The sequence below is a fragment of the Aythya ferina genome (assembly GCF_964211825.1).
Source record: "Aythya ferina genome assembly, chromosome: 4".
Taxonomy (NCBI): Eukaryota; Metazoa; Chordata; class Aves; order Anseriformes; family Anatidae; genus Aythya; species Aythya ferina.
This window is the reverse complement of record NC_140300.1, coordinates 45,806,125-45,820,152: the sequence shown is the minus strand read 5'-3', so window position 1 is coordinate 45,820,152 and position 14,028 is coordinate 45,806,125. Positions and strand designations below refer to the sequence as shown.

General features: G+C 37.9%; 1 protein-coding gene across 3 annotated transcripts in view; it reads right to left on the bottom strand.

Moving 5' to 3' along the window:
* Positions 1–5,802, bottom strand: part of LOC311436275 (uncharacterized protein) — a 55,895-nt gene extending 50,093 nt beyond the window's left edge. The window contains exons 1-6 of one of the 3 annotated variants that reach the window (XM_084518300.1): positions 5,608–5,802; positions 5,397–5,497; positions 5,039–5,108; positions 4,153–4,283; positions 2,943–3,031; positions 158–257 (exon numbers count right to left, since the gene is read on the bottom strand). In XM_084518300.1, the coding sequence (XP_084374426.1) occupies positions 158–257; positions 2,943–3,031; positions 4,153–4,283; positions 5,039–5,108; positions 5,397–5,497; positions 5,608–5,770 (654 nt within the window). In that variant the 5' untranslated portion in view covers positions 5,771–5,802. The remainder of the gene's footprint in view (positions 1–157; positions 258–2,942; positions 3,032–4,152; positions 4,284–5,038; positions 5,109–5,396; positions 5,498–5,607) is intronic. The other 2 variants (XM_084518298.1, XM_084518299.1) reach the window with 2 other exon arrangements.
* Positions 5,803–14,028: the final 8,226 nt, after the last annotated feature.

Genomic DNA, 14,028 nt, shown 5'->3' with positions numbered 1-14,028 from the left:
CAAAGTTCATTCATATAGACAAAAAAAAGAAACAAAAATTAAAGAGTTCATCTTTTTTAGCTTAGTATTGACAATTTCTGAAACACTAAAAAAAAGGCTCACAGTGATACCTAATTATAATATGATGAACACGAGTGAATATTTAACCTGTACTTACAGAATGAATGAGTGGTCCTAACACAATCCCACTGTCAACGCATCTGCCAGTAACAACAATATCAGCTCCAAGGTCAAGAGCCCTGCTTATTGGTCTTGCTCTAAAAAGAAAACAAAACAATAACTATTCTAACTTTTTAATGTATCATTTAAAAGTCAGTTCCCTGCCATAAACAGTATAAAAATCACTTTAAAAATCAATGAAATCGACTTTAACTATTCAGTCGTTGCATAAATGAGAATTTTGAAAAGCAAGCATCAGAATACCCAATCAAATTCATTACATTATTGAAAGACTTGTCTTGATGTTCATAGAAAATGTCTTGAATGTAGTGCAATAGAGGGTCACTTATTATCAAAAATTGAAAATACCAAGTGTTTTACAGAGAAATAAATAATCGTATTTCATTTGTGGATGAGTATATAATGACCAATAGCAGGGCCACCTGCTCTACGAGGTCCTTTACAACCTAAACCATTCTGTGATTATGTGTTATTCACAAACAAAGGTTGGTGACTCTGCCCTCCAAACTTAAACCTTTCATGTCAACCTCTATTAAGTGTTTATATTTGCAGTATCAGCCAAAATCAGTTTACTTCAAGTAAAACATTGTGCAATCATTATTTCTGAAGAAACTCAGGCAACAGGTTTTCCAGACTGGCCAGGTAGAAGTTGGCCCAGACAAAATTAACCAGGCTAGCTTCAAGCAAAAGGATCCACACACTCTGGTCAAATAATTCCTCTATTTTTTTGCGAATTAGACAGCTTCAAAACTCAAACTGCATAAACTGTATGCCTTTAAAAACAAAACTAAGAACAGCATTTTTCTATAGTTTCAATAAACTTAGTCCTGCTTTTGCCAAGAAAAAAAGTGCACAGAGGTTCTTAACAATTTAAAGAAATTACATATCAGTTAATATATACAGCATATATATATAGCACATATATCTCAATACTACATAAATTAAAGGATGCTAGCTAGAGAAAGAATCATATACAGAGCATGCAGAAAGAATGCACACCTGTGGGCATACTGTTAACTAAAAGTTACACCTAAGAAGCACAAATGGGGTTTCTGCTTAGAAATACATAGGATGCTGTTAGAGCTGTGTAGCTACCTTTAAAAAGCAGGAAGTTAAGCAGTTTGCATCTTCTTACAATAAATTCAATCCACAGAACTCATCTCAATTCAGAAGGGACAAAAGAAATACTTCAGGGTCTATACTTCAGTGTTAAGCTTTCAGAGGCAGATTATGCACTGAACCTAGAATCAAACTGCAATTTGATAAAACTGTAATTCCATAAATCACTAGATTTATGGAATTAAAGAAAAAAAAAAATCAACTATCTAAAGAACTTTGTGATTTTACCCAATGCACCATGATGTTGACTCCTTTTACAGATTTCCGTAAATTTCTCACTCGGTTTGTGACAAAGCATCCACTGCAGATGCCATCAACAGAAAATTAACAGTTTCATAACTTGCATTTTAAGAGGCTGGTTAGTAGCTTTACATTTGAAGGCATCCAAGACTAATGAGCCCATGCAGAAATATCACTTTTATTAGAAAAGCAAGCTCAAAACTCTGCTGTTCCAGCTTCCAGCAGTGAAGCACAGCTAGACATAAAACATTTTTAAAAGGCACCCTTCTCATATTAGTCTGCTTTCATTCCCTCTGCTTCGAGTTACACTTCCTTAAAAGTGTAACTTTTTATTGTGAATAAATCATGAAACACCCTCTTGTAATTATAAATCTTAACCATTATTTCTTAGTCTTAATGTACAGTTAATTACTCATGATCTACAAATCTTGCAAATCAAAGGTTAAGAGAGAGTTTAAAAGAAAATTTAGAAACAACTACAACAGAAAACACTAAATATAAATTTAATGATACATCTATTAAAAAAAAAATTCATTTTACAGAGAAAAAATGTTAAGTACAGCCATACCCTGCTGTTTTGCACTGATGCATTTTTTGGAAGTGTAATGCTACTAGAAAGAACACAGCATTGTTTTGATGATGTTTAATGTAAAATAGGAGGGCTGTGCACACAGATTTCAGAAATATACAGGCAAATAATATATACAACACAGAAGATGGACAAGCAAAACCATGATCACAGGATCATTAATTGGAAGATATGCTTGGCTTTTGTAAATACTTGGTTTCCCTGAGGAATTTGATGGTGACAATGAAAATGTAACTGCTTTCAAATAGGGAGCTACAACAACTGTGTTTAGAGATTCATTAAGACGCACTTAGTTTCATAAAAGAAGCAAGGAGATCTTTCAGAACGGTAATATGTCCCAGAAAGCCAGCTTTTGAAATTTCAGTGGTATGAACTCAGACATGTAGTTCAACACAGCCTAATCAGACCTCCCACAGCGTTTAAAGCATGTCATCACAACACCTTAATACCTCTCTACACTACTCTAGTGATGACAATTGTTAACAACAGCTCCACGCACTGGTACTATTAAAATATTTACAGACTCCACTTTCAAAAAAGGATTTTAAAAATTGTCATAATTAAACTATTTTGGCTTGAATCAAAACCTGAGAATTCACAAGTGATGTAATGCTAGTTACAACTGGCAAATTTTTAAAATAAAGATGTATTTACAGGTTACAACAGAGGCATTTTTTGTTTTCCTTATTGCTTGAATCCTACAACAGTGAACCTTAAGTACCTAAGTACTACTTGCAAATCAAAACAGAATTTTAACATGTTGACTACATGAAACTTGTTCCATACTAAAAACAACTTGTTAAAAACAACTCACCCAAGATACGCATTCATGCTATGAATGCTCTCTGGAAATTGTTTGCCACTCTCTAGATCTGTGATACCAGCTCCTTTCAGGTTTTCTTTCTGTTAGAAAACACACAAACAAACAAACATTTTAGAGTACCTACTGTAAACCTTTTATTGATATCAGAAAATAGATCTATTTCATAATCTTCCTTTTCCAGCACACAGAAAAATAAGTCGGTCTTCAATGCTGTTCCATTCACAGATGATTAACTACAATGAATTGGTAGTTTAGGCTTTCAAATCATCTTTAATTCCTGTAGGACTGAGCAAGTGAAACCCTGCCAACAGAAACGTCTGCCATAACAGCAATGGTGGCACAGCCAAAAAACAAGGTTAATCCTACAGCTCAAGGTGATTAAACTCAGTATGTCAAGTTACCAAGGAGGTATGGGTATAATTTGCAAATAAATTTACTCAACCTTCATCATTCAGTAGCATGCAAGGCCTGCACAAATTAATAAATTTCACATTGCAGGTATAGATTAAATTATAATACAAACCTAACCCCTTTTAACTATCACCAACATATAAACTGTTTTCACAGTATCTTTGCATGTTTGACACTTTTTTTTTTTTTTCAGAAACAGACTTTTTTTTTTTTTAATAAATAAATAAATAAATAAAAAGCTTTCTTGTAATGCATAAAGACAGACCAGAAAAGACATGGTTCATCCTAGATCTCACCAACAAAAAAATCAATCTTCCATCCTCCTAGTTAAAGATACCTTACAGACCATGAAGGTAAGAACAACTACCTGTAAATAGAGTAACAACTTGAAATGTCTGTGAACTACTAAAAAAAGCTAAAAGGAATAAACATTCGAGGTGTAACCACACTTCATTAGGATGCAAGAGATTTAGCATTCAGGGTTATTTAACTTAGCAATAACTTAACTTAGCACATCCCATCTTTTCCTGAAGGGAGAGCAGACCTTAAATCATATTTAGTTTGCTTAAAGAAGCTAAATAACAGCAGATCCGCAGTCTTATACAATTCACCCCCTTCACATATGAAACATTTGAAAAGTATCAAGAATTGTTTTCATGCATTAAAAAATAAACAAAGTGAAGAAATAGTTTTAAATGCTTTTAACAGTATAAAGATACTGTATACATGTGCAAGAAGTAAGCACCTATAGGACAGTTTTCACTCCATATAGATTAACAAAGTAAAATACCTCACTCATTAGGTCATCTCCAGCAACAACAGCTATTTTCATATCAACATCCGCTTTCTTCGCCACCTCCTGAAGGGCAGCTGCACAAGCGAGGGGATTAACTCCACCAGCATTACTGATGATACGAACACCTAAACAAAAGAGATGTAATCAACCAAAATACTAGAATTACATTAAACTACGAACCCTATCAAGTCTGTGAAATGAGAGGATCAGGCTACGCCAAGGAAGGATTGCCTATGGAAAAATAATTGATATGGATACATCTCATCTATATTCTCCCCTTCAAGTAAGGGGAGAGAAATTGACCATAAACGTAACAGAAACTGACAGCATTACAACAGTTCCTATAGATAGGCCATTTGAGACCAATCACTCCAGGCACCTGTGCTTTCCAAACAACTCCGTTTTATCAGAAATATTCATTTATCTCTATAAATTCCAGACTGTTAGCAAGGTATTGGGTGCTTCATAGAAGTAATTCCCATCTTCCTCTCAAGCTCAGCAACTTGTGAACATATACACATGTAAACAGAAACAATGCAAGTTTTAGGAAAATAAACAAGACTGCAAAGCTGTTTAGGAATGCAAATTTTTATATTGCATTAAAAGTGAGATTTAGATTTATTTTTTTTTAAACCAAGATTTGTGAAGTGATCTTCCATTCACAAATCAAAGATACATTAAGAATTATGCAGAGACATATAGATGATGTATGTATATAATTACAGGCAAACATTTAAATTGAAGTCGTGACCTAAAATTTGGGATTTTTGCTAACATTTCAAACATTACACACAGAAGACAGCAAAACACCGGGGTGAAAAACACCTATCCAAAGAGCTGAAGGTCATTAACACACACACTCAGGTGAAGGGCAGCGTACCTTTCCTGTGAATATCTTTTATATACGGAGCTATGGCAGTGGAGACGAAATCCGGAGTGTAACCCAAATCCTGAAAGAGTTAAAAGCCGTAGCTGTTTGTCACAAGTGAGTCAAACCCGAACCCCTTTTATTGGTCAAGGGACAAAACAGGGAAGAACAAGCTTTCAAAGCATTTAGTCAATGCTACAGGAAGGGAGCCCTAAAAGCCTTTTATGCTGCAGGACACTGACAACACGCGTCCCCCGGGCAGCAACAGCAGCTCGCAGGCACGGGGAGCAGGGAAGCGGGCGCCTGGTCTGTTTCCAGCAGCGGATTGCAGTGTTTTAGGCTGGGCAAACAACTCAGGGCGGCTACTCACCGGGGACCGTGCTCTGGCGGCCGTCAGCAGCGACATGGTGATCTCGGAGAGGTAATCGAAGACGAGGAAATCCAGCTTGCCGCCGTACAGCAGCTGCGGCACTGCCGGGGCAGGGAGGAAGGCGCCGTTAGCTCCGCGCGGAGCCCCCCGGCCCGGCTCCTTTGCCCCGGCTCCTTCCCCCCGGTTCCCCCCGGCTCCCCCTGCCGCCTACCTGCGGCCGCCGTGTCCCCCCAGAAGCCCGAGGCGCAGCCGATGCGCACCGCGGCCCCCGCCGGGGGCTCGCAGCCGCCGCTGCGCCGCCTGCTCCATCGTGGCGGCCGGGCGGCCCGCAGCAGCCGCGGCCCGCGGAGCGCCAGCAGCGCGGCGCAGCTCATGGTGGTGGCGGCGGCGGCTCCGGGGAGGGCTCCGGGCACCGCCCGGCCGCCAGGCCCCGGCCCGCCCCGAGGCCCGCCCCGGCCCGAGGGGCCGGGCTGAGAGAAGCCGGCACCGGGCGGGACCGGGCGGCCGTGGGGGGCAGCCCTGGGGAGAGCAGGGACAGGGTTGTGGGAGCGCCAGGCGGCCCCTGCAGGGGGATTATGGAGCCCTCTCCCCACACACATTAGGGCTGTCACGGCCTCAAACTTCCTAGTTCCCATCTGTTGGTTAAAAAATAAGGCTTTCTGTGTGAGTCCTGATAGGAAAGGTTCCTTGGGCTGAGTTTCTAGCCGGTGGCTGTGGGTAAATCTCAAGGCACAGGACCCTCAGAGGCTCCCTGCTCGGGGAGAGCCCACATCATTTCTCCAATACAGCAAGGACTGTGCCCAAATCCAGCACTTTTGCGTGCAAATCCGGTGTAATAACTGCTAGGCCTGCCCTGACACATAACGCTTTGGTTCGGGGTGGTGGTGAGTCATCTCCCGCAAATGAAACACTAAGAAAATCTGGGGTCTTTGGAGGAACACCAAAAAATGTGTCATGCGGTGAGACATTAACGATTCCAAGTATATAATGACTGAGGAGGTAGATTTTGCCGATGGAAAAAGCCACGTTAAAAGTATTTAAATAAGTACTTTTGAAAACTGTCCATAAAGCATTCAGTTAGGCTAATTTCTAATTGCAATGAGAGATGATACAATTGAGATAGAAAATAATCATGCTGTGATCTTAGGATTTTGTTCTTTATTTAGGGAGGTGCTGTGTTTTCCCGTTGCAAAAAGGCAGAAAAGCCACATACTATGTAGCACAAATCTACACAGATACATTTTAAAAAAAGACAAGATGTTGAAAAACAAACCAACTGGAGTACAGTACAGGGGCGAGGAGTTAGTCTAGATCTCCAAAGACTCCTTCATTTTTGTAATTCATTACCTTAGTTATTAGGAAGCACCACCTTCTAATTTTCAATTTTCTCAGTGCCTAAAAAAAAAAAAAAAAAAAAAGTGAACAATTATTAAACAGACAGAAACAAGGAGAGGCCACAGAGAGACACACAGAGATGAACTACACATAGAGAGGAACCAGTTCTTGAGTATTAAATTATTAAAGTATTTAACTATTACATTGAAAACTTGAACTAGTAAATATCCAAGTAATCACAACAGGAAAAAAAGTAATCCCTTGTTATGTATACATAGCTAACTCCATAGAGCTTTCTCCTAAATATTTCAAGAATCCTTAATATAGGTGACAAATATTTTCACACAGTTGACATCAATATGCCAATGTATATTTATTGTAGCTCTAAATAAATAAATAAAAACACCAGCTTTGCAGCAAGAACCAGAAAGACCACCCTGGCACAAAATTCACAGTCATCAGTACAGCCATAAAGCCGAGCACTCCCTGTAGCTAAATTTTAAAGTGTCATCCATGTGCATTTCAGTACGGAATACATTCAGTAAAATTCCCACACAATTTTAATGTAGCAAGGAGTGAGGCAAAAACCTTGGTAAGGTCACCCTAGGTTGCAACAGTCTCAGACCCTGCAGTGAAATTTAAATGAAATTTACCTTGGTTGAGACTCCATAATCAACCAGGAGTGAACGTGCTGCAGTCCTAATTCACTTCTGTCCTTAAAGATATGCAAAAAGGAATGCCAGTCACTGACAAACATAATAATTTATAGCCCAAGAATGTCAGTAAAACTCATGCCAAAATCGGTTGGGCCAAGCTTTCATGCTACAGAATCGGATTTCTGGACGGGGACAGGCTGACCCTACTGACCGAAAGGCACCGAGCGCCCTGCGGCCAGTAGATGGCCGTGTCTGCCCGCAAGCAGAGCCGGTCCCTGCCCCGAGGCCTCAGTGAGAGCTGTCCTGTCCAGCCAGCATCACCCGTGCTGGGAGGCAAAGGGGAGCATTTCTTCCCAGATAAACCTCTGTTCACACTGTTTTTTTTGTTCGCACATTTTACCTGTGTTAACAAATAAATATCCACACGCACATACACGTATATACATTGGTATAACACTCTTGGTATCTATTCTTTCAATTTTGTTTCAGATATTTTTTCTGTCATGGATTTTGACAGCAACTGGCTCAGTGATGGGCTGGATTGTGCTTTGCCAAAAAACATTTTAACGCCCTCGCAAATGAATACAAGAAGATTACCATTTCATCAAATTTACATATGAATACTTGCACATGTGCTTGAGAGAATTAATATACAGCATATATAAGATACTAAAACCCACCTGTCAATTGATCTGTCAAAAATATGAGGAAAAGATTTAGGATTGTTTCCATTATTTGAAATGGCTCACTGGAGAGATGAAAGAACAAAGGCCCCTGTTCTGTTCCTTTCCCCAGTTAAAGATTTTTTTTTACTCAGCTTAGACTCACTAGCTGTTTAAAAGAGTTCTTAAGGCTCCAACAAAATCAACCATTTTCTTGATGAGAGTAATTTATACACTCCCTGGATTCTCTTCATTTGATTAGACAGATGGTTTTCTTAAAATCAAGATAAAGTCCATGCGGGTGCATGTTATGTAGGGTAGTATGAAACTACTTCATCCCATGTTACCATCACATGGGGTGTCTTAGTTTTGTCATCCAGAAGCAGTTATATGGTGGCATGTTCCTCACATTGGGAACACAGTTGTATCCAGCTGTGGTGGCATGCATAGTCCTGGAGACTCTCTTCTTCTGTATATTTAACACAGATGAACAAAACTGCATTTTCTTGAGGTTTACTGCAGGTGACTGTGGGCAGCTGATGATTCTACGGAGTAACTGGCACTCTCTAGTTTCAGCTGGGCTGTTGTTTATCTGTTTATTAATCCTCAATTGTGCTCCTGCAAACAATTTGTATCCCGAAGAACAAGCTTAAGTTCTACTGGTCTGCCATTTGTTGCAACAGAACCTCTTGGTTTTATTTTGAAATTGACTCCTACTAGTTTATTTCACTACCCTCTGTTTCTCTCAAGATAAAACAGTCTGAAAAATCACCCTGTGCCACTTATCATTCTGGGGACCCCAGTCTTAGCTCATCTAAATCAGAGCTAACTCACTGTTCCCCATGCTGAACACCTGTGGCCATCCTCACTGCCCTTCATTGAGCCTTCATCAGTATATATATATGAATATGTATTTATATGTAAATATACATATATATATGTATATTTAAAATATATGTGTGTAACAATATATATATATATAATTTTTCTGTAGGGACAACCACTAGCACAGTTTTCAAGGCACCAGTGAACCAGGTACACACTGGGGTGCAATAAGAATTTCTGTTTGTTTTTTTTTTTTCTGTATTCCTTTCCTCACAATTCCAGTGGTTTATTTGGGTTTTGATACTAATAAGCACTGAAGCACTGTTTCCATGGAGTCACCTACCACATCGCAATGGTCTCTATCATGAGCACTAATGATCAGTTCAGAGCCCATTGCTTTGAATATGAGTTTAGGATCAATTTGATGAAAACAGATAAAAGTTATTTAGAGGACCCTTTCCATATAGACTTGGGAAACAATATCTTGTCATGTTGAGATTTTGGCCTTCATGTGATTAAACAGATTTTGGAAAAAGTTTATTGCTCTTTGAGGACATCAGATGGCACTGTGGGGTTTGTAGTGGAGCTGCTAGTCAGTAGTAATGAGCCTATGCAAAATACATATGTGGAGGTATTAGTTAAATGTCTCTACTTATAGCCTGGATAGGTGTTGCAGGCTAACACTGATAGATGCCATAGCTCTGTTGCATGGTAAAAAACCATGTCCATTGGCTCTGCTGCTTAATGTACAGCTTTTAAGCATAATACATGTTTTGAATTCCTCTCATAAATTGTGGGAAGAGAGGGAAAATAGCCTGGCTGTATTTATTTATTTATTTATTTATTTGTTCTGGAGAAAGATAAAGATTACAGAGTTAAAACAAAAAATAAAAATATTAATAATAAAGGAATATCATTATTTTCCTGATCAGGAAATGTATTTGACTGTATTGACAAATGTAGGTCAGTCTCTGATTCACAGTTTCATTCAGTGGCCCTAAATGCTTTCATTAAATTCTATTATGTTAGTTCCATTAATATTTCAATTTCAGGCCTGTGTTTCCCTCCTTGTAAACAGATTTGTGCATCAGCATGGAGCACAGAGGATGTGTAAAGGAAACGTGAAATTAGTTGTACCATCATCCTGAAGTAATCGTAATCCTGGAAGTCAGTGCAGACAATGCAGACTACATTGTTCCAAAGCAAACTAGCTTTTTCTAGGATTTTTTTTTGGCAGACAGACGTCCTAAAAAATGACTTAAAAAGTACAAGCAAGGTATTTCACATGCCAATTTCTTATTGTGAAACATATTACATTTTTTCTATTTTCTGTTAACACCACTGTAAATAAGTTCCTTTCCAAAACAATACTATCAGCAGATACCAATAAATATTTCAGTGTATAGAGGAGGGTCTATTTAATATATTGAAGTTCTGTCCTCTCAACTAATTACAAAATATTCAGCAAATATTTGAATTTATTACTTATCTTTTTCCCACAAATTAGTGGATGTCTTTGTTTAACAAATAGAGTTCACTGCTCTTGCCCTCAAGGTAAAGCATACATTGTAATCTCTCTTTTTCAGTTAGTCTAAAAGCCAACATTTTCAAAGCAAAGCAATGGTTGAAAATGATCTCTGTAAATCAGTAAAGGGAGAGAATTTGCAATGTTGCACCTAATACCCCCATTTGAGGCACAAGCTGCCCAAAGCTAAATAACAATGTTTAACTTGTCTCAACTGATGGTTTGTTTTTTTTTAATATGTTTGGTGGATTTTCAGTATGTTGAAGTATAATGTTGTGTTCTGGGATGCAGAAAAACCTCAAGAGTGATAAAGCAAGAAATCATGTAATCTGAACTACGTTTTATGTTGCTCCATTATGTATAAAAAGTGATGGAAAAAGATGACCACAATAGCATAAGTCACATGCCAAATGACTTTTAGCAAACATCATAGCAGTTTCCCTGCTTAGAATAAAAAAAAAATAAATCCATCATTATTTAAGAATATATTCTAAAGTGAGGAAAATTATCTTTTCTGTATCCATGGTGTGCATGCAGCAAAATATCTTCTTAATTCTTTCCAAAACACTCTAAACGCAACCACAGCTGACATGAAACACATGGATATCATATTCGACCTCATGCAGCTTTCAAAGAATCAGAATCCTTTCCAGCACATATTGGAACAGAAACAGCCTGGATCTGTGCTGGTTTCATAAGTGAAAAGAAATAAAAGCCCTTCCTATAGAGAGCAACTGGTTGCTAATATTTACTGACTCCAGGTACTTCAGGAAGTGCAAGGAAGAACCTCTGCTGCACAGAGTGGACTGTTGAATTGGCAAAAATGTTGCCATTTGCATTTTGCCCAAGATGTAAACATTGAAAGAAAAAGTGAAAGATGACTTACACAACTTTTTTTCATTTTCACTTTTCTATTTGTAAACCAGTTAGTTTTATAGCATATGAGAAGCATAGCTTCATTAGTAGGTAGCTTTTTTATCACCTCAATTTCTCAGCCTAATTATCACTTCTAGCAAGTGTGCCCACTAATCTTTAGAGATTATTAATAGTACAAGCAGGGTAGTGTGTATTGGCAGTAAACTTTCTTTTTTTTTTCATATTTACTTTTGGGGGTTTTCAATGCTTTTTAAAAATTATTTCTACATTTAAGTTTCCATTAAAACAACAGCAAAAAAAAATGAAATGCTAAAATAAATCACTGTAGCATTTCTGAAATTGTATAGATTGATATTACAAGTTAGACTCTTAAAGTACATGAGTAGGAGTCATAAATTTGGAAAACTGTTGTTTTTCCAAGACGGTCATCAAAATAATCTGATATTCAAGGAATAATTTACAAATACGAGAATATTCTGACTGGTATTTCTGAGGGAAAATGTACTGTGAATAACAGGAAGGTGTTGGATACTCTCCATGTGGTTGTTTGACAAAAATACTAATCAACTAATTGAACTGAACAAGACTCTTCTAAATAAATAATGATTCACTTTTACTCTCTGCTTAAAAAAATAAATTGGAAAAAAAAAAAAAAAAGTAAACTGAATTTGAGAAGTCCTCTTTCTGACCATGCTAACATTAATCATTCCTCATTTGTTAGCAAATCAGCAAATAAGTTTACTGGAAGGAAAAAAAACTGGCCAACACAGCAAACTTATGTTGGGCACGTCGCTGGGTAAAACAAGGTCTCTAACACGTTTGTTTTGTAAAAGGGTCAGCTATTTTGCAGCCAGGACCAACCAAGAGAAAATGACATGAAAAGGAGGAAAACTATTACATTGCCATTTCGCTAAGAACACATGCTGGTTTTGACCTAATAAAAAGTGGGAATAAGTTACTTCAAAACAACGCAGTGTGAAACCATAGAACTAAAGGGAAGGAAGCAAAGAGATGAAAGGACTAATTATTCAAGGCTACACCATGACCATGTAATCAGTAAAACAAAGACATTGTCAGGTTTAAATAGTTATATCTTCTACTAAGAAGCAAAAGAGTTTAGAACCAGAAATACAACTAGGCAGCTCTTATAAATGCAATATAGAGATATTTGGTAATCATTAAAGAAATGTTTCAAATAGATTTACATATATGTTACACACAATGTGGTGGAAATTCACTGAAAATTCAGTTTTCCCATTCCTAGCCCATTTGTAGTCACAATAATCCTTTTTTTCTTTTTTTTTTTCTTTTTTTTTTTTTTTCCTAAATTCAAATAGCCAGTTATCTGGAGCAGTGAAACTGTTTTGTTGTTGTTGTTATCCGAGATATTGGTGACTTTAGCAAAAATTATTGCATTATAAATTGAAATTATTTCATTACAGCTATTGTAATGTATTAATTCTAAAATGTTAGCTTTTTTTTTTTCTCAGAATGAACAAATATAGTTCAGTGCCAATGTTGACTGTTGTCATCTTTTCTTAGTCCTGAAACTTTTGCCTAGAAATGCAAGACAAATTTTTGCATGTTCTGTTATCAAATATTCTTCTGAAAGAGTTTCCAATGTATATGTACTACTATTAGTAACAAAAGGGAAGGGCATGTTCTTTACTCTGTTAAAGGACAAGGGCTGCCTGGATTTAGTTATGCAGTTCACGTACTGTGTCACAAACATTATGTGCCCATGTGCCCTCGAGAGTACATCTGTGATTGAACCTGACCCAGTTATTGGAGGAAGTTCATTCCAGGAACATACTCGTGCTATACACACATAGGAAAGGAGTCCTGGTTATGCACAGCCACTGAAATTGAACTTCCAGGATCCTCTGAATCCCGTGTCATTCTCACACCAGCAAATGCAGCAAAGCAGGCTTGAGCAATGTGCAAGCTGTAATAGCAAGGAGAGTCACTTGTAGTTTCCTGAGCCCATGTTAACAGCACTAATAAAGAGATAATAGAAAACATGAGAGCAGTTGACTTGTATACATTTTTATTTACTCCATTTTCACTATTTAGGAAACAGAACTAGCCGTGTAAAAGGTGAAGTCTTGTCCTGAAAATGTATTGAATGAGGCAGAGTACAAACACAATCTCAGAGCTGGTCTCTGTCCCTGGAGAGATAGATAGCACTTTTATCTAGAAGCAGCATGTTTCCACAAACGCTTGTTGCAGACTTGTTGCAATAGGAAAGAAAACATTTCTTATCCCAGGATACTGATAGCACTAATACCCCAGCAAGGCAGCTTTTATCAGTCATTCAAACAGACTCCCTGAATTGAAGGATAGAGAATATTCATGCTTCCATTGCTTGTGAGAAATCACAGAATGTCACAGGCATGTTTTTCAGCTATGGCACTGCTCAACGTGGCTTTATACGTGCCTCAGTTTTATCATCTGCCAAGTGGGGGGAATGATGTTGAGCCCTTTTTGCAAAGCATGTTCAACTCTGCATAGAGAAAGTACTACATATGCGCAAAATGTTCTTAGCATTATCTCACATTAGGCTATGGATAGGTGTTGCACACAATTCAGGTAGTTACTGTGGCTTTTCCCTATGCTGAGTGACATTTCTGCCAGTCCCCATCCCAAAGCCACGTGTGAGTCTGCTTACACTTGTGTTACTAGAAGTAGCTTCTCCAGTCCTTGTTTCACCTTTCTGCCTCCTTTGAGACCTGGCTGGAACAAAGTGGACAAGT